Genomic DNA, 21,853 nt, shown 5'->3' on the forward strand with positions numbered 1-21,853 from the left:
CCTACATTTCTTTTTGAACAGTGTTATCCCCCCCTCATTTTCTCCCCCTCTCCCTCCCTCCCCTCAAGTTGTAAAGTTCATTTCCAGCATAGTGTCTAATGAGTATCACTGTTGCATTGGTTCACCCATTGTCCCATTGTTTCTGTGATTCTCCTTCCCTTCCCCACCTCAGACAAACATTTTAAATTTTAATTTTATTGTCCAGGTGATGTATAGAGGGGCTACAGTTACATGCATAAGGTAGTGAGTACGTTTGTTGTCAAAATCGTCACCCCCTCCCTCATTGTTCTTCCACTTTCCTTACCTCTCCTTACCCCCCCCCCAAGTTGTACAGATAATTTTCAACATATTTTCTTGTGAGTAATGCTGTTGAGAGAATTCAACAGTGAATCTGTTTCGTGCTTAAATTTTCTTTGTTGGCAGACTATGTATTGTTCCTTTGGTCACATTTTTGTCATTGATCTGTTTAAGTTGTTCATACATTTTGGTACAATTTTAGTAGATCACATATGGTTAGAATTTTGCCTTTACTTCTATATTTTGTAATTTGTTGGAAAGTAAGTTGCCAAAGTGTTCCTTTATTAACAGCTTTGAATTTCATTGGTATCCTGCAATCGCCTCCTGGATGCATGTTGTTAATCTGAGTCTTCTTTTCCTTTTGGTTAGTTTGACTAAGATTTTGTTGATTTTTTAAAAAATCTTTGAAGAACCAATTCTGTTTCATTGACCCTCTGTATTGCCATTTTCATTTCCATTTCACTAATTTACACTCTAAAATTCATTATTTATCCCCTTCTCCTATTTTTGATTTAAGGTCTCTGTGTTTTAAATTTTATTTTAAATTAGTATAAGTTAATAATACTATGGGTTGCATTTTTTACATTGTTTATGGTTTCCCTTATTTGCAATAACTAGTACATGTATAGGGCAAGCAGAAAAGGTCAAAAGCTATGTACATATGATCATATAAGATGATGTAAAGTGAAATGAACCCTGAGATAGGGACACAAATATCTTTTTTCTTTCTTTCTATTGTTTCTAACATATTTTTAATGAACCATGGGTTGTATTTTAATATTGCTGCATATAGTGTATTTTGAGCAAGTTCACTGCTTCCATGATATTCCAGAACCCAGCTTTATCCTTTCCATTTTCAGACAGTGTTTGGTGGTTTTCATTGTGTTATGTTCATCTGAATATACATAAAGTACTACAGTTTTGTTCACTCTCAATATCCTTTTCTTTCTACCTCCCTTCTCCTGCTGATTCATTCCAGTTAAACAGTCCAAATTCTCATTCATGTCCCATCATCATCGTCTTAGTTCTAAATTCCACAAATGAGTGAAAGCATGTGATGCTTGGCTCTTGTGAAGTTGACTTAATTTTCTCAGCATGATGATCTTCAGTTCTATCCACTTTCCTGCAAATGATATAACTTCATAATTTCATATTCCATATTTCCTTTACATACCAATATTGTGGATTTCTAAAATATTAATTAAGACTAGGTAGTGGCCAAATTGTAGTAAATTTCTTTTTCACTGAACTGGTGAGTAAGGGGTTGTGCCTCAATAGTCAAATATTAACCTTTAATACTTAAGATATTGAGTTCATTCCCCTGCTCTTCTCAGGAAGAGGACCCTTAACTTCAAAGACCATCACAGGTGATTAACCACAACCTTGAGATTACGGAAATCCTTAATTAAAAACAACCATTACTAAAATAAAAAATAACCATTACTACAGCTCCAGTATCTTTAAAATAATATAAGATCAAAGATGAGTCATGTGACACAGGGATATCTTAGTTAATAAAGGTGGTAAGGGGGAAGACATAGGGGGATAGCACTAATGAATATTGAAAGGTGTATGGTTTTATATGTCAGGAAGGAATGGTGGCTAAGCTTCATAGAAGAGATTAATGATAAAGTTGAGTAAGATAGAAAAGAGCTGACTAAGGTTATATTGATAAAGAAGAGAAAGAGAAATGAGAACAGTTAGACAGGTCAAGAGAGAGAGAGAGAGATTATTATAGTTAGTTACCTAATAAGAACATAGAGTTGGGTGTCTGTGACCCATATCTGTAATCCTAGATATTCAGGAGGCTGAAATCTGAGGTTGAAGGTTCAACACTAGCCAGGCAGGAAGGAATATGATACTCATCTCCAGTTAAACACCAAAAACTGGAAGTAGAGCTGTGACTAAAGTGAGCAAACAGCATAAAAGCTCAACAATAGCACCCAGTCCCTGATTTCAAGCCTGTGGACTAGTACACACACACACACACACACACACACACACACACACACACACACACACACACACACACACACACCACAGAGAGAGAGAGTATAAGTAACACAGATGGATTACAAAAGGGACAAAACAAATAGGGGAAAATATACATCAAACAGTAGTTCTAATTTTAACTAGGGAATCTCAAATGAGAAAGGGCAATAGAAAAGGGAAAAACTACAAGGTTTTAGGTTGAATACTGAATACATGTGGTCTGCCTCAAAATTACCCAAACCAAGAAACAAAATCAATGCAAACAATTGAATAACAAATCAACCAACAAAAAATAGTGTCAAAAACAGCTCTCCATAAAACAAAATGAGAAGGCTAAGAAAGAGGAAGAATGAGGATGAATATGATTGAAGTAGTTTATGGTATCTGTCAAAATAATACAATGAAAAGAAACCACTGAAATTATTTTAAGAAGTGGGAGTAGGAAAAGGGAGAATTGATAGAGGGAATCAGATTGATTCGGATGCATTGTATCCACTGTGTAAATGTCACAATGAAATCTTCCATGTATAACTAATGAATGCTATTTTTTAAAAAATGAAGCAAAACAAAATTAACATTTTCATTTCCTCTCCTATGCAGATATGTTCATTCCACTTCTGAGTTCTTTAAATCAGTAGATGGCAGTCTATGCACTTCACTCTGGAACAGTATCTGTTTGGTTTTGAGTATAAGGGGGAGGGAGTTTAGGGAAATCTGAATATAGTCTGTAGCTGGGGCTTCTAGGGTCTTGGTCCTCGACTGGCCATTCCTACACATTTTCTACTAAACTTGTAGATTCTTCTCCCAAGTCCTCACAACTCACTGGCAGAAGTTCATTCCAGAATCCAAAGCATGCAGCAGAGCTGTGCTTCATCTCATTGCTGAAGTGTTTGCTGCCAGAGTCTCCCAGATGGAGCTATATTGGGTAGCATTACCCAGCCCCTATCTTGGCCCTGTCCTCTGTCCCTGTGAGGGGTTCATGTTTAGGCTCCTCTGCAGAATTACAGCATAGGTACAGAGCATGCAACATTAGGGTCTCTAGGATCACAGTAACGTCTGCACTTCCAGCATGCAGTGTAGGGCCTTTGGGCATGTAATCTGTGGCTGCACACTGCCTGTGGTTATCTATAGCTCATGGGAGGTTGATGGCACTGAAATTGGTTTGTCACCAGCACTTTTTTAGCAGTTCTGCAGGATGTGAGTGTTGGATTAGCAATTGAATTAGATGTGTCCCTGAGGAAGAATGGCAGGTTATGTCACTCTGTGGCCATCTTCCTCTCTCTGACAATTTAATGTATGTACCCCAAACTATAAAATTCACCCAGAGAACTGCTTTCATTGTGCCACAAAGGCCCTGGCAAATTACATTGTTATTTTCATTTGATTATGACAAGTTTTTATTCTTCCCTTATTTCCTCAGTGACCCACTGGTCATTTAGAATTTTGTCTATATTCATGTATTTGTATGGTTTCTGTAGTTTCTCTTGCTGCTGATTTCTACTTTTCTTTCCTTAATATCTAATAAGTTAAAAAATCTTCCATTTGTTTTATATTCATTAAGAATAACTTAAAACTGTGATCTGTGTTGGAGAAATCTCCATAGGCTGTTGGATGCAATATTCTGTAGATATCTGTAAAGACCATTTGATTTGTGGAAAAGTTTAATTTGAAGCTTTTTTGTTGATCCCTTATATGGACAATCTATTAATGAAATTAACATATGAGGTTGTACTCTATTATTCATGTCTGGAACTATCTGTCCCTTCATATCAGATGTATTTGGTTTATGAAACAGTACACCAATGGTAGGTACAATGTTCTCATGTCTTCTTTATGGATTCTTTATTACTAGGTAGTAACCTTTTTAGCCTGTCTGCTTTTTTTTTAATTGTGAGAATACCATACAAATGAGTTACAATTACATGGGAAAGATAACAAGTACATTTCTTATCAAGCATTGTTGCCTCCTCTTTGTTTCCCCTTCCCATCCCTTCCCATACTCCCCCCACCTCCCTCCACTCAATCCTTCCCCCGACACCAAAGTTGTAAAGTTCATTTTTCAACATAGCGACTTGTACATGTCATTGTTGCAAAGGGTCCACCTGTATCCCTATTTAAACGATTTGTTTTTTCCCTTCCCCTCCACAAATTATACCAACCTCAAATACAGTAAAAGCAGGGGTTATACTGTGGGGAGGGACATACAAAGCAACATAGAAATGTCTGCTTTGTCGGATTACTTTCAGATTCTGTTTGTTTATAACATAATTTTATCTCTTTCCCTTTTAGTAGGCACATGTCTTTGAGAGTGAGTTGATTTACTTACAGACAGTAAACAGTTGGATCTTGATTTTTAATCTAGCATTTTGAAATTTGTATTTTCTTACTTGGGAAGCTAAGACTATATACATTTAAGGTTAATATTAAGAGGTTTGTACTAATGTTTTTCCTTCATCTCTTGGAGTTGAAGCACGGGTATTTAATTAATAATATTTGAATGGAAAAAGAGGCACCTGGGAAAGCTTTCCAGGCTATGAGGAAATTTCAGTGCTGGCCTGCCATGCAGGAGCGGTTGCCAAAATCCAAATCCCTGAACTAAATCTAAGAACTATGCTTGTGTCTAGGGAACCAAACCATGTTATTATGACCAAGTCTCTTTTAATACTTCAATCTAGATTCCCACCTATGATGACAAGTTGCGTTTAAAGATCCCAACTTTACATTTAATATCTTTAGGAACCTCAATCGTAAACCCACCTGGGCCAGGCAAAATCCTTTGCCTATCTTTAACCCATTCTTCAGTCTTGTATTGTGAAATAGACTGGTTACCTTGTCTCCCTGCTAGATACAGAGGTTGGATCTAATGGTTCCCACATTAACCCATCTGAGAGTTGATGAGGAATGGCTAAACAATTGGCCAAACAATAACAAGTGGGGCTTTTAAAAATAGTCTAGTATACTGGAAGTGATTGCTTCTTCCCTATGCCACCACAGATAAGAGACAGGAAGTGTATGACAGAATTCCAAGGTCATCACATGGAGGAATCCAATGATTGTGACAGGATGCCTAGTGAAAACTGGATTTTGTTAATATTTCTTGAAACAGAAGAGTGAAAATCAGAGTGAATCAGAGCTTGATTTGTTTAATTTATTCATAAATGCCATTATAAAATATGTACTAGAAAAGCGGAGAAGATGCTCCTTGTACTACAATTAAGCAGATCTACTAGCAAGATTGATTTTTCTCCTGTGTGGGAAGAAATACATCAGGGTGTAATTATTCGTGAGCTCTTACTGGACAGATTTTTGTTTCATTTCTAGAGATCTAAACATAAATAATTAATTGCTTCCTATTGAATTAAATTAAACTTATCTACTGAAAGTGGCTAGCAAAAATTGCTATCCTGCGAGTTAACTATAAGACAAAACAGCATTACGAAAGTACATGTATATTCTGTATAGGTAACATAAATGAAAAAGTGCATAAAAATGAAGAGAGAGAGGGAAAAGGAAAGCACAATGAAAGAAATAACCTTGGTAATGCTGGAATACTACTAGCAGTCAACCAAAAATTCTTGGTTCCCCTTGTCTGAAGCCTTGTTCTTAGATAAGTCAACAGCTATGAAACCCTGAGGCTAGTCAAGTTTTTCAGAATGTTGGCTCTTACTTCTGTGCATCTGTCTTTGTTTCTTCTCTTGTTACTCGTAGTCTTTATTGAGCATTCGAGGCTCCCTTTTCTCTCCAAGACGCAACAGTAGAGCGAGCCTTTTCAGCTTCAGAGGTCGAACCAAGGACATTGGTTCTGAGAACGACTTTGCCGATGATGAGCACAGCACCTTTGAGGACAATGACAGTCGAAGAGACTCGCTATTTGTGCCGCACAAACATGGCGAACGGCGGCACAGCAACGTGAGCCAGGCCAGCCGAGCTTCCAGGGTCCTTCCCATTCTGCCCATGAACGGGAAGATGCACAGCGCCGTGGACTGCAATGGAGTGGTCTCCCTTGTCGGGGGTCCCTCTGCACTCACTTCTCCTGTTGGGCAGCTCCTGCCAGAGGTGAGGCCAGTTAATCTTGCCACTGAGGGGCTGAAAGGAAGTGGTAGGCCGGTGCAGGCCGGGTTGAGAATCTAAGAATTTGTGGAGTCTATTGTTCAAAGGTTAGGAATGGGATTTTTGAGCTTATGCATTTATCATCTCTACCTGTGAGTTAGAAACACAGAATGAGCCTCAGAAATTAGAAATCATCCTTCATCATTATTAATGTAGTTTCAAATTTACCAAGAAGTCAAGCAACAATTTACCAAGCATAGCATGCAATGAAGGTAATGTAATTTAATGCAAGAAAATTAATATGCACAAATTATGTAAATACCTTTAGAAGTTGCTTGATAACTTTACACTTTCAATAAAAACTACTTATGTTAAAGACAGCAAACATTGCTCTTCTTAAAAGAAAACTTGATATTTCCACTTGAAGCCAATACTATTATGGAGTCTTAACTAAATTCTGTGATGGAGCCTTCTCTGTCTTTTCAGGTCACAGTGCTATAAAACTTAAGCAGCCACTCAAATGACCCCAGCCACTGAATTTATATTAGTATATAAGTTACTCAGAAAGTGCTTGGTGCAGTCACATGTTGTATGTAGTGTTTTGGGTTTTTTGTTTGTTGATTGTGGACTTGGACTCTGAGCCTGGATGTTGTCTCTGGGCTTTTCCACTCCAAGCTAATAGTGTTCTATCACTTTGAGCCACAACGCTACTCCTAGTTTTCTGATGGTTGATTGGAGTTAAGAGTCTCACAGGGACTTTCCTGCTTGGGCTGGCTTTGACCCCATCCTCGGATTTCAGCTTCCTGAGTAGCTTGGAAGACAGGCATGAGCCAACAGTGCTCGGCAATGTTGTAATTTTTAGAGCAGATTATAATTTTTGTATAACTGTCATGAATTCTTTTTGTAGACAAAATGGCTTCAAATCAAGAACATGGAAAGGGTTTCAACTAAATAATGGACACTTGCCAGGAAGCATTACTGACATTCCCTTCATAAATAAAAGACACACTTAAGTATTCATATGAAATAAGTTTTCATTTATGAGGATAAAAATACTCCGCCATGGTCATTTAATTGCACTTTAGTTTGTTTGGAAACATATTAAGATATCTTTTGCGTGAATGTCTTTATTTATATAATAAATAATTATTTATTTAATTAATCAAATTAGCCCAAGTTAAAATGATATGGAGTTAGCGTTCTGTCAACTCACAGAAGAGCTTCTTGAAGTGAATTATGAAAGTGGCCATTCATCTCTTTCACTACTGTTGGCCTCCTGCAGTCCCTTCCTGCCAAAGAAGAATAGAAGCAGCCTGGAGAAAACTAGAAAATTGTAATGAAAGAATCAGGAAGAATGGGAAATGAATTTTGCTTTGAAAAATAATTAGAGCCAACTCTGTGTGTGTGACACTCTCCAGAATACATCCATGTGTCAATTCACCTAACCCTCCCAACAAAATCCTTTACTATAGCTACTAAATTGCCCCCCTCATACAGGGGAAGAAACCGAGGACTGTGCGTGGCAGAGGTAAAATTTGACCCCAGGTTTGCTAGCTACTGAAACTACATTCTACCTGTAGTGAACTATATAGCCTTCCACTGAATTTACTTAACTGAAAGCAAGAGTACTAAGAAAGAACAGTTTCACTTAAATTGGCTTTTCTCAAAGAATTCTACCCCCTTAGACTTCTTTCTTCAGAATGTTCTGGGTGTGTCTTACAAGTGGTTATTCATGGCCACCCAGACCTATTCAGACTGAAACACCGAAGAAACAAGGCCTGGAAATGTTTTTCTTTAACAATCATCACACATAGGGGTCTTACATTCAGTGAACCATGACAATCACTCATCTTGATAAATGTTAATTAAATATAAGACAAAAAAGCTACCATTTGTTTGTGTAAATACAAAGAGAATGTCAGTCTGTTGGAAACTGTCCTGCATTTGTCAGCAGTAAACATACATTTCTCCTGTCCTATTGGCAGAATGAGTGTGCAAAGGTTAAGTTTAGACCCACAAAGAAAGGCTAATGTCCTCACTTTCTGCCTCCATTCTGGAGTCTCACTTGAGTTAGCTTATGATGGCACTGCTTTGCTGCAAAGAAGGAACTGAATGAAATTGTCCAACAAATGAAACTAGCTTTAAGACATTACGGGGTGGGGGTGGGATGAGAGAAGAAAGAAAACAGTGTTAGGCCAGCAACCACCTTCCAAAGCACAACAATTTCCCACACATTCCACACAAATTCAACATTTTAATCAGATTTTTTTTTTTTTTTTTTTTGTCATTCGTGGGGCTTGGACTCTGAGCTTGGGCACTGTCCCTCAGCTCATTAGCTCAAGGCTAGCACTCTACCACTTGAACCACAGCGCCACTTCCGGTTTTCTGAGTAGTTTATTGGAGATAAGAGTTTCACAGACTTTCCTTCCTTGAGATCCTCAGATCTCAGCCTCCTGAGTAGTTAGGATTACAGGCTTGAGCCATCAGCACCCGGCTGAATCAGAATTTTTTTGACATTACCATTAGAGGCCTATGAATCTATCATTGAAAATCAGACAAATCTAAAGTTACACACCACACAGGAGCACACACACACACACACACACACACACACACACACACACACACACACACCAGGATTACAAAAAGCTCATCTCTGTTCTTCAAGACAGAGAAGATGAGCTTTATGTGACCCTGTTATTTTTCTTCAATATATTGTTTCTCTGTAAGAAAACAAAATATTTAAAAGTCTGCAAGCCTCTCTTTTTATTTAAAGAGTTTCATTTTTAGAGAAGAGTTATTTCCTTCCAGATTCATTTTTAACCTCCTTTTCATCTTACAGTTAATTTTATGGTAATATATATGGGTGTTTATCAACATTAATGATGATGATATCAATTAATTGGAAGGATTGTTTTATAATATTTCCACATTAGAGAGAAGCAAGTCAGAAAACAATGAAAACAATGTAAATTGCTCACATCACAATAAGGTCAAGGTGCATAAACAGCACTCAAACTGTGCTTTTAAACACTAGAAACTAAGAATAACTCAAAAGGCAAGTTGTGCTCTTTGTCCTGTGATAATTAACTTCATTGTTTGAATTCCTGAGGTAGCAATAAACTCCTACCCAACGTGAAACCCTGGTGTTGATTTTAGAATCGGAAATATCAACTATAATGTATCTGCTATATATCAAATCCCTCAACTCAGTGTTGTCTTCTAATTACAACGACAAGAATGGCTTATCTGTGAATAGAAATGTTTTGTAAACGTAACACACAGTTATAGCTATTAGTTAAAATTTAGTTTTGTTATTAAGGATGCCTATAACAAAGTATTGTATATTTGCAATATATTTCAGGGGAAGTGTTACTGATCGATATGAGGAAACTAAGGACTTTAGCAGATATATATTCCCATGAGTGTTTGTAAAGAGTTAATAACTAAATAAAAAATAAAGTAAATAAAAAAGCAGTATATTCCCATCTGAGGTTATCAGTCAGATAGATTAAAATATGAAAGACATATCTATTTAATAAGTATCATGCTTTCTCCAGCCCAGAGCTCCAGCATTGGAGAGTGAGATAGCCCACAGTGGCAAAATCAAGTGGTTTAGTGTCTCTCTGGAGACACTAAAACAAGAATGATGATTTCAGCAACATTCTGAAGAGCTGCTTACACCTGAGAACGTGTAGTGAACCTTTTGTCACTACCTCTTACAGATATCCTTTGGGTTTTATTGTCCTCAAAAATAATGCCATTTTGTTGTCAAAAATTTTGCTGTTGTAGGGTACAACTACTGAAACGGAGTTAAGAAAGAGACGATCTAGTTCTTACCATGTTTCCATGGATTTGCTGGAAGACCCGACATCAAGGCAAAGAGCAATGAGTATAGCCAGCATTTTGACAAACACCATGGAAGGTATGTCAAAAGTCTCATGCAACAGCTACTTACTGGTACTTTGGCAATGATTGAAAACCTCTTCCATAACTTCTGAAAAAATGTTTCCCAACTTGTTACCATGTCATTATTTCTTTTACAAAGTAAAAGAAAAATCCATGTATACAACATGGTTTCCACTCTATCCTATACATTTAGCTTCTGGTAAGCTGCTGAAAATTCAAGATACACTTGGAATTCTGCTTTTATAAATTAAATTCTAATCTTCTGAAATTTGTGTGTATGATATTGAAAAAGTGTATGAAAAATGAATTTTACTATGATGACATTATTCCATTTCATTTGTATGAACTGCTGGAGATACATTTTATAAATTAATTGATTTAGCCAAGTGTTCAAAATTGAAGTGTTCAAAATTTTGTGTACCTACTTTTGTCTCTTTTGGATCAGAGTATTATGACACATCTGCTTCTCTTTGTAGATTTTATCTGAGTAGTGCTCAGAAATCTGGTTACCATACCAAAATAAAGAGAGTTTGGGGACAGCTTAATCTGTGATCATTTCCTGGCTCTGCTACATGTTGGATGTGTTCCTTTATTATTTGAACTTTTGTTTCCTTATCCGTAAAATGTGGATAATGATCCTTAGGCATAAAGTTGCTATAAGGAAGTAATAAGGCATTCTGTATAAGGAATGTATGTACTTGACATGCAGAAGACAGTAAATAAATTTTACCATTGTTAATTATTCGCTTGTGCTATTTTTTAATTCACATGTTTTGCCTCTTCCTGCCACAAGTAAATGCAAACAGTTGTCAATATTAACTACTTAAATAATTCTTTGATGTAAAATGTATTCAATCCTGGCCCTTTGCCTATCTCTTCCATTTTGTCCTATTTTCCCTTCTTACTTTTATGTAAAATGTGTTCTATCTCGGTATCCTTTAACAACTTTAACTACTTCTTACATGTGAAAGTATATGTGTGTGTGTGTGTGTGTGTGTGTGTGTAAGGAAAAAGGTAAGAAAAGAGTGAAAGATGGAGTAAATGTGTGCATGCCTTTCTTGAAGTCAATTTATCTTGAGATTGGGTAGAGAATGATTCTAAGAATCATTTTTTTTCCAGCATGAATACAAAGCTCCCATGATACTAATATCAGTAACCCAAAGCATAAAACTCCTAGCCAGAAAAAATTCACTCTATAGATGACTGTATCCATCACAACTTATACAATGTTACAAGCCCAATTTCCATAATGTCCTACTGCAGTGTCAGCAATCTTTTCACTGATTTCAATGGAATATTAAACTCGAGTACGTTCTTCTCCAACCTCGCCTGCATTAGCTTGCACTCCTTCTTCCCCCCCAGCTGCCAGTAGCTTGCTCCTCCCTATCCCTCCAGGTTAAATCTTTTGAAGATTCTCTGGTCTTCTGCTCCTTGCCATAGCAAAACCACTGAGAGGAAGCTGCCAGTGGTTCTGCTACCGATGTCAGCAGCATGTCTGCTCCCCCAAGCAGGAAGTAGAGAAGGAGACAGGGTAAGTCTAAATCAACAGTCATACTTTGCACTTCTGATAACGTAAAGTTTGAGCTAACATAAGAAATTACTTATTAAAATATCAAACCATCACAAGATTGGGCTATGTCCATGAATTAAAATATGGAGTTCAAAATGCATTCACACATCTCTTCCTCTATGGAAACACATTTGTGGAGTTACGCAGGATGCAAAGGGTAGTCCATGAGTATGGATTATTTAGGAGGCAATTGACTCACTGTTTTGTTTTCAATCTCTGCAGATTTTTTTTGTGAGAGACAATGGCTTTGTGTTTTTGTGAGTGACTATGGATTGTGTTTTATTCTGTGTTTCTTTGGTTCCATAGAATGAAGGCTTGACTTTTTTTTTAATTTAACTGTGCTAAACCATTTGAATGTGGCCTTAAGTTGGTTGGCAGCAATATTTAATGCATACGTGCATACTAAAGCTGACTTTGAGACAGTCTTTTTCTGTGCCGATATTGGTGAGGATATTTCTTGGCTGTTATAACTTATTGATATGAACATTCTTTCTTCTAAGCTTTAGACCATCTTCCCTTTTTATGAACCAGGCTTGTTGATCCAGCTGGAAACTTTTATTTGCCTTCTTTTTTAACTATAGCCAACTCTTCATTGTCCAATGTAATGAGCAGTTAGAAGCTTAATGAAGCAGAGGTGGATAAGCAAACATGGATTGTCTACTTGTTTCAATGTTTAATGCAAAAGCATATAAAAACATTTCCTGCTCACATCTTTGTGAAGGGTGAATGATGGGTGGTTGAGTTAGTTAAATGCACTGGGGAAATCAAGGTGAGCTTGGCCAAGATAGAAAATCAGCAGTGCATAAATCTCAATGTGGGAAGCCTACACAGGAACAGTGCAGAGGTGGCTGTAGTTCTCTGTTATGTGCTTTGCTTTGCCCCAAAGTGCAAGATTTTCTTTCCTTTTATTCTGTAATCAAATAATTGACTGATTTTATTTTAGAACTTGAAACAACTTTTTTTCCAGCTTTTCTTAGTGTTGAGATGAGCAATGCCTGCTGACTTTCCCCCTTTGAACTTTCCTGTGATTTTTTTTCCTCAGTGCTTATACCTTTTGCTTTTCTTTAACTCCTAATTCACAGCTAGTATGGACTCTGACATGTAGAGGCCAAGTGAGATTTTGTAGCTTCTTCTTAATTGCTTATTGCCAATGATATTGCTTCCTTTGTATCTTTGAGGTAAAGATGAGATTATGTGGGAATAATAAAGCATTCATAAAGTACCTACTGTGTAATAATTATGTTTATGTTTTTCTATTATTTACAATTCACCTATTCTTGTTTACTTGATTAGATATTTTAATAATGGAAATAAAATGTTCACTTGAAGAATTTTATGATCCAACAAGATCATTGAAAAGTCTACTTCTAATAGAATTCAGCTAAAGGGTGAACAGCAAATCCATTTTCTTTAGGGAAATGAAGCTTTATAGGTAAAGCTTTATAGCATAAAATTAGTGGTGAATGTTGACTGGTGACCAAAAATCAATGACTATGATTCCCTATTTCATATACTCCTTATCCCTGACAAAGTTAAATTTTTCATGAACTAAGCCAGTTACTGAGGGTCAGATGTCCTAGTTAGCACAATAGTAACCTGACTTAAATGAGCAGAGTTGATTATGGCATGGGTGAAAAGAGAAGCCTTCCGTTTATTTCAGTGTTAACAAGTGATAGTCCTGTGCTTGGCAGAGCAGGTAACATGGGGTATAGCAATACTGTGGGCAGAAAACAATGAATTATGTGTCTTTCTCACTCTTAAGAGATGATCTTATCAAAAGAGGATGGTAGCCAGGCACTGGTGGCTCACACACCTGTTAATACCAGCTACTCAGTTGGCTGAGAGCTGAGGATTGGGGTTTGAAGCCAACCCATGCAGAAAAGTCTATGAGATGCTTAGCTCTAATTAACCACTAAAATGCTGGAAGTAGGACTATTGCTCAAGTGGTAGAGTGCTAGCCTTGAGCAAAAGACAGCTCAGGGACAGTACCCAGGCCCTGAGTTCAAGCCTCAGGAACATCACAGAAAAAAAAGGGGGGCTGGGAAGGTGGCTCAGTGGTAGAGTGCTTGCCTTGCATGCCTGAGGCCCTGGGTTCAATTCCTCAGCACCACATAAGCAAAATGAAAAAAGCCGGAAGTGGTGCTATGGTTCAAGTGGTAGAGCGCTAGCCTTGAGCTGAAGAGCTGAGGGACAATGCCCAGGCCCAGAGTTCAGGCCCCACAACAGGACCCCCAAAAAAAAAGGAAAGTTGTAGATAACTCCAAAAGTCTTTACCAATATTTAGCAAATGTATATGTTCTGAAAGATCTATGGATAACAACTTTTTCTTTCAATTATTTAGTTGAAATTCTTTGCAAAAGAATTTTTAAGCCTTTTAACATGAATTATGAATTCATAAGAACTATGAATTTCAGTTCATATAAATGTACAAATAATATTACATTCTACCTGATCCTTTCGTATTTTGTTGGTAGTACATGAACCTTATTTTGTGAAGTGCTGATTTCTGCTAATAATAATGATTTAACTTTCTCAGGTTAGATATTTCCTCTTATTTTGTGCCTTTCTGTTAAATTGAGATACATAAGAATGGACACCTTCTTAAGATTAATTTGCAAACCTATATCAAATAGAAGTTAACATAAATGTGAGGACATTTAAACTGAGACTGACACCACAAAATTATTGCATTTGGAAATATGTAATTTAAAAACCTGAGATTCAAATTACTGATGAAGATGTTTAAAGGATCTTCTGAGAAATGGCTGGTAATATAAAGCACGCTTCTTACTCTATCTAAACATGGATGAGGAGAAAGAACTCAAATCCTACTATATCTGTTAGCCTGATTGACAATGATCTATAAGCTTCACATTACAGAAAGAGTCTCAGAAACTATAGAATATTGGGTTTTCTTGCCCTTCCTGGGGCAGCAAACTTACTATAGTTTTCTCTGGCTCTTCCATCAGATTACCCAAGAATGCTTTTCCACATTTTATATTTTTTCAAAGAAAATATGCAAACCAGATCCTACTATAATAAAAAGTAATCAGTTTTCATGAGTTTTCTAACTTTTTTCTTCCAGAACTTGAAGAATCCAGACAGAAATGCCCACCTTGCTGGTACAAGTTTGCTAACATGTGCTTAATCTGGGACTGCTGTAAACCATGGTTGAAAGTGAAGCATATCGTCAACCTGGTTGTGATGGACCCATTTGTGGACCTGGCCATCACCATCTGCATTGTCTTGAATACACTCTTCATGGCCATGGAGCACTACCCAATGACGGAGCACTTTAGCAATGTGCTGTCTGTTGGAAATCTGGTAAGACTCATCACTACAAGTTCACTTCACAATGGCCTTTGTTCAGTTACATGCCACTCTCAAATAAAATATCCACTCATTGGCTTTGCCCATGGTAACAATAAAACTTTACAATCATTTTTTAATAATAAAAAACATGGTGCCACCCTTAAACAGAGTGCGGATGATTCAAGAGATTTGAATGTACATTTGATAGAAATGACATTACAATTGCTTAGTCATTAGAAAGGTGATCATGGATCTGTATTAACAAACTTAGACTTTTAGAATTGGAATTTAGAATATGTTCCTTAGGACATGTTTGACATTTGCCTAACAAATTGTAAAATAGGTTAACTCTGATACTTTTCATGTAATATTTTCAACTACCTGAAGAAGGATCCTTTAAGAAGAGAACATCATATAAAGGATATGATTTTCATTTCTTCTAAAATTTTAAAAATTTATAAATCACAATTTTAGATATATATTGAATACAGTTCAAAGCCAGCACAGACAGGAAAATCCGTGAGACTCTTATCTCCAATAAAATGACAGAAAACCGGAAGTGGCATTGTGGCTCACATGGTAGATTCCTTGAGCTGAAGAGCTAAAGACAGTGCCTGCTATATGGCTGGGAAGGTGGCTCAGTGGTAGAGTGCTTGTCTTGCTCAAGCACTCTACCACTGAGCCACCTTCCCAGCCCCAGTGCTATATTCTTAGTATAAACATATTTTTCTATATTATGTTATAATCATAAACAATATATTCTTAAGTATATTATACATGTTATCCTTAACTGCCACATATTTAAAATTATATTTTAGATAGTTCTTACCTGAATCAGATGATAGCACTAGTGTGCGTCCATCACCTATTTTGAATCAAATACTACATTAGGTGGCCAATACTGAATCCCTCATTAAGTACCCATGAACTTATCCCTGGGGTAAGTTTTACATGTTTTATGATTGGGGAAACTGATCCCATGAGAAACTGATGGAGTAACAGAAACTGTGAACACTCTGACAGAATATAAAAAGTATTTGAAAGATTATTTTTGGGGGTGGGGGGTCCGGTCGTGGGGCCTGAACTCTGGGCCTGGGCATTGTCCCTCAGCTCTTCAGCTCAAGGGTAGCGCTCTACCAATTGAGCCACAACGCCACTTCCGGCTTTTCTTTTCTGCTTATGTGCTGCTGAGGAATCGAACTCAGGGCCTCATGCATGCAAGGCAAGCACTCTACCACTGAGCCACCTTCCCAGCCCCTTGAAAGATTATTTAAAGCTGGGATCAGAACTCACAGAAGCTTAGATCAGAAAAGAAAAATATTGTTACTTATCCAAATTTTCTCCTGCATAGGAATATCCAACATCACCTCTAACAGTGGAAAAATAATACAAGAACACCTGATAGAGATCAATATACAGAGATGGATAGTAAAACTTGAGTCAAATTAGTTTATTCACATATAAAGGGAAATTATAACCTCGAGTACTTACAGGTTGTTTGGAACTAGATTCAGGTGATAGCATGATTGAATTCAGATTCTCACAAGATGTCACTGGGACTCAGTTTCTCACAAGTATGTTTCCTTTATCTCTAGATGAGTATTTCTTTATGTTGGCAAGCTTGTATTAACTTTATTGTACAAATACAGCTTTTTGAACAACAACAACAACAAGCATGCTTCTTAAGCATTAGATTTAACTACAACCCCAGAATTGAATATTATTAACCTGATTAGAATGAAATGATCATTTGCAAGCCAGTTAGTCACTAGTTCTAGAATAAGATTTTCATATCTGGCCAAATAAGCATCCCCTCTTACCACTAGAGGCAAAGAAAAATAACTGACTGGATTTATAAAGCAAAAAATTAGGAAGTTATTGCCAGAAGAAAGGAGAATTGACACTGAAAAAGCATACGCAATAATAGAGAATTCAAATAAGGACTTGTCTGAAGGTTAAGAAAGTGATGTTCTGTATTGGAAGTGAATCAAAGGGTAGCAGAAAATGCACAAGGAAGATACACAGCCTTCTCAAATGCAACTAGAATGTTTCCCAAGGTAATCTATATATTAGCCCTGATGATGATCTCAATATACTTAAAAAGGTTCACATCATTCAAAATATTTTTTCTGGAAAATAATAAAATGAAGCATCTAGTTAATGGAAAGTGTCCATCAAGTAACAAATGAATAAAGAACATCTAATACATAAATACCATAGAATACTAAGGAAATACAAAATATATTTTTAAAAACACAAGTACAAAAATACTAAAAAGAATACAAAAAAGATGATACCCTGTCATTTGCAACAAGATGGATGAAAGTAGGAATAATTAGGGTAAGAGAAATAAGCCAGGCAGAGATAGAGAACTACATGGTCTCACCCATATCTGGAATCTAAGAAATGTTGATCTCATAGAAACAGAGTAGAATGGCGGTTTCAGAACTTGGGCAAATGGGGGAAAGGAAGAGAAGAGTTTGGACAAAGCATACTACAGTATTGATAAATAAGATTGATAGATCCTGCTATTCTATCTCACAGTAGGCTTTACTCTAGGTAATTATAAATATATAATTTAGAAATAGTAAAGAAGAGATATTTGAATAGTTTCACCATAAAGCAATGATAGATGTTTAAGAGGATCTAAATAAAGGAGATCTAAACCTAAATAAACCCAAGTAAAAATTAGCAAATGAAGAAAGCCTTGGTTTTGCTAATTTTACTAATAAGTTTTCCCAAATATTTAATGAAAGTTAATGTTATTCCATACCAGTTGTGTCCAAAAAGTCAGAAGAGAAGATAACTCTCATTGACTAATTTTAGGAGATGTGAATTATCCTGATATCAAAACCAGACAAAATCATAGGAAATAGCGCTCTATTCTAGCCAAATCCCACATGAACAAAACTACAAAAGGCTTCAACAAAATATGAGTACCCAATGTTCCACAGTATATATGTGTTATTACTTATTCATCAAATGGTCAATTAATGGTCATTCAAGTTAAGCCATATTTCCCCTCTATGATACAGGAAATATCCTTGTATGCATTACCTGCCAGAATGTCATATTAACTGGGTTAATAAATATCTCATATTGAAGTTGCCAGTAAGGACACATAAGAATTATGTCATATAGAATTATGACATGTGAAATAGTATGAAAACAGGACTCGTAATTGAGAGGGAAAATATTTCAACAAGAATCTACTGAAGAGTAGGATAATCATTAGAATAATCAGGAAAAGTATTTTGGAGGAGCTATTGCAAATATGTTTAGTATTTTAAATGTAAGTATACATGTAAAGAATTAACAGAAAAATTAATAGAAACATGAGAACTCTAGAAACTATTCAAAGTAATCTAAATGTATTATAATTTCAAAGTTCAAATTCTAGCATAAAAAAATCACTTTGCAGGGCTCTAGTGGTTCATGCCTATAATCCTAGCTACTCAGGAGGCTGAGATCTGAGGACCATGGTTTGAAGGCAGCTCTGAACTGGAAAGTCCATGAGACTCTTATCTCCAATAAACTACTCAGAAAAAGCCAGAAGTGGTGCTGTGGCTCAAATAGTAGAGTGCTAGCCTTGAGCAAAAAAAAGCTCAGGGAGGCTGGAAAGGTGGCTCAGTGTTAGAGTGTTGCTTTGCATGCACAGGCCCTGGGTTGGATTCCTCATCACCACATAAGCAAAAAATGCCAGAAATGGAGCTGTGGCTGAGATGGTAGAGTGCTAACCTTGAGCTGAAGAGCTGAGGGCAGTGACCCAGCCCAGAGTTCAGGCCCCACGACTGATGGAAAAAATAAGCCAAGGGACAGCACCCAGGCCCAGAGTTAAGGCATGAGGACCAGAAAAAAAAATCACTGGATGAGTTTAAAATAAAGCAGCAAATAAAGGGGAAAAAAATCATTGTTAACTTGCAGTAAATCCATCAAAATCATCCAACTTGACAATATTCATATGTGTTATATTTGCAAAATGAGAAAGATGAAATGAGAGAATAGGACATAACAAATATTAGAATAATAAATGACCAAAAATATGGTAAAAAGAAATTTTACCTTACAGATGTCAACATCACTTTGTAAAGTTTCCACACATTTGAGCAAATCCATACCAGGCTTAAGGAAGGAATTTGCAGCCAAAGAAAAATTATTTACATGACACTAACATATCAGAAATAATTTAGATTAGAACAAAGTGGCCTGATGAAAGAAAAGGAAGAGAGGAAGGGAGAAAGAGGAAGGGAGGTAGAGAGGAAGAAAAAATGGAGGAGATAAAAGCATTATACCACAAACTATAAAACAATCCATGAAAAGTTAATGTGAAATAAACTTTTCATATAAACGAAAACCTATAGTAGTGTTACCATACCAGAATTTTGCTGTAAGAAATGCAAAAAAAAATTCTTTAGACAAAATGGCTATGGAAATTATGGTCATGTAGAAATGAATGGATATGACCACATGACAGTGTCTTCTATCTTTTTCCCTTCATGTTTTCAAAAAAATGTTAGTTTAAAGCAAAGGTTTATAATATACAGAATTTTAAGGTGTGTGAAAGATAAAAATAAAAGTGACACATTATTAATGCTGTGAAGTAAATCATAAAACATTCTTAGGGCTGTGAATGCAGCTTGGTGGTAGAGCAATTCACAGTATGTGCAAGGTCTTGCATGCTAGCCACAGCACCACAGGAAAGCAAGCAACTTCTTGTCTGACAGAATAGTGTCTGTCATAAATTTGGAGGCAAAAAATCACAAACAATATATTTCTCATAAAATCCAACAATATAAAGAATAAGAAAAATAATACATCTTTAAAAAAGAGGTTTAAAGCTAGGCGCCCCAGTGGTTCACTCCTGTAATCCCAGCTACTCAGGAGGCGGAGATCTAGGGATAGCAGTTCAAAGCCAGCCCAGGCAAGAAAGTCCGTGAGACTCTTATCTCCAATAAACCAGTAGAAAACTGGAAGTAGTGCTGTGGCTCAAATGGTAGAGCACTCGCCTTGGGCTGAAGAGCTGAGGGACGGTGCCCAGGACCAGAGTTCAAGCCCCAAGACCAATCAAAAAAAAAAAAAAAAGAGGTATAACGACAGAAAAGTGAAACTGGTATGACACTCACAAATCTGTCAAGTGTGTATATTAAGATAATAAGGGAGAGAATATCCTAATATCATCTCAACATATGTAGAAAAGGTATTTGAAAAAAAGTCTCAATATTTATGAAAGAAACTATCAGCAAACCAGAAAATTTGATTTGTTGATCCAAATTATCTGTGTTCCGAGAATATTTAATCATGTAATAACTCCATTTCTCATTAATCATGTAATAACTCCATTTCTCATTCAGGTCTTCACTGGGATCTTCACAGCAGAAATGGTCCTCAAGATCATTGCTATGGATCCATATTATTACTTTCAAGAAGGCTGGAACATATTTGATGGCTTTATTGTGAGCCTTAGCTTAATGGAACTTGGCTTGGCAAATGTGGAAGGATTATCAGTTCTGCGATCATTCCGGCTGGTAAATTAACGAAAAGTGCCCATAAGATGTTATAATCAATTTTATTGCATTCTTATCATCATACCCTTTTTTAAATAATTGTAATATTATTTTTAAACATTTCTGAATACTAACTGGATGAACTGCCTCACCACTAGATTGGATTCTGTTCCTTATCGTCAATTTGATGAGTAACTTTATATTCAAGTGAACAGTCAACAGTTCTCTCCTTTGAAAGCCAATGGCAGATGTCATGTGGAGAAAAATAGAGTCACAGATAAACCCAAAACACAACTTTAAACAAAATCTGTAGTCAACTCAGTTCTCTGATGTTTGTGTGACCATATACAAGACTTCACTGGAGCCTAGGGTGGACTTCCTTTTTCATCTGGACCTCAGGAATTATGAGCTGGCTCACTGCCCATTTTGTCCCCTTAGAAGCCAAGGCTTGTTTATGGGATGAGGTAGTCAGATCTCCCCAACATTTGCTTCTTTTGCTTCTTCCATCAGATCAGAAAGTTACCAAATCCATTCTCTTAGAAGAGTTGCCTGGATTGCATTTGTTAATTTTAGAGAAAATCTCTCTCTCTTGCTCTCTCTTTCAACTAGATATGTAGATAGATGGAAGATTTTTATATTTCACAAATTTTGATATCTCTTAAAATTAAGAGACATAATACTATTTGATACATTTCTATTGGAAGTTTGATGTTTTTGTGTGCTACTATTTTGAGCATGCTCTAAGTTTATACTCAAATGATAGCAGCTGTATATAGTGACTCACAGTAGGTTCCAAATTTTCTTAATGCTTATTGATCTCAAGATGTGGTGGTAAATTCTGTCTGAAATTTCCTTTGCTTCCTGCAAAGTTCAATCTGAGTTAACATCCTTAGAACTTTGATTTTTCTCCCTAGTCCTCAAGCATAGTTATGTGTCTATTTGAAGCCAGAAGAGTGTAAGAAGTAGAGACAAAAGTTAGAAATGATTGTATGACAAGTAATATGGGCTAGGATTTTTAAATGTTTATTAAACCTTAGTGATAGAGCAGTGCAATTTAGGGAATGAGGGAGCATTATATCATTGCAATCTTACTTGGTGTTTCAGGTTCTTTTGCAAAAAATTATGCTCTGTGGTGCTTGTATTCACTCCTTTGAGTCACTTAAATGCCATTAAATAACATGTTACTCTCTGCCTGACATTTATTGAAGCATCAGAAACA

General features: G+C 36.4%; 1 protein-coding gene across 1 annotated transcript in view; it reads left to right on the top strand.

Annotated features, from left to right (window-relative positions):
- The window catches only part of LOC105993902 (sodium channel protein type 2 subunit alpha), a 128,193-nt gene that overhangs the window by 71,878 nt on the left and 34,462 nt on the right, over window positions 1-21,853 (top strand). The window contains exons 13-15 of the mRNA XM_013027283.1: window positions 10,132-10,264; window positions 14,904-15,142; window positions 20,482-20,655. Coding sequence (XP_012882737.1) covers window positions 10,132-10,264; window positions 14,904-15,142; window positions 20,482-20,655 — 546 coding nt within the window. The remainder of the gene's footprint in view (window positions 1-10,131; window positions 10,265-14,903; window positions 15,143-20,481; window positions 20,656-21,853) is intronic.

Source organism: Dipodomys ordii, unplaced genomic scaffold (assembly GCF_000151885.1).
Source record: "Dipodomys ordii isolate 6190 unplaced genomic scaffold, Dord_2.0 Scaffold5, whole genome shotgun sequence".
NCBI lineage: Eukaryota > Metazoa > Chordata > Mammalia > Rodentia > Heteromyidae > Dipodomys > Dipodomys ordii.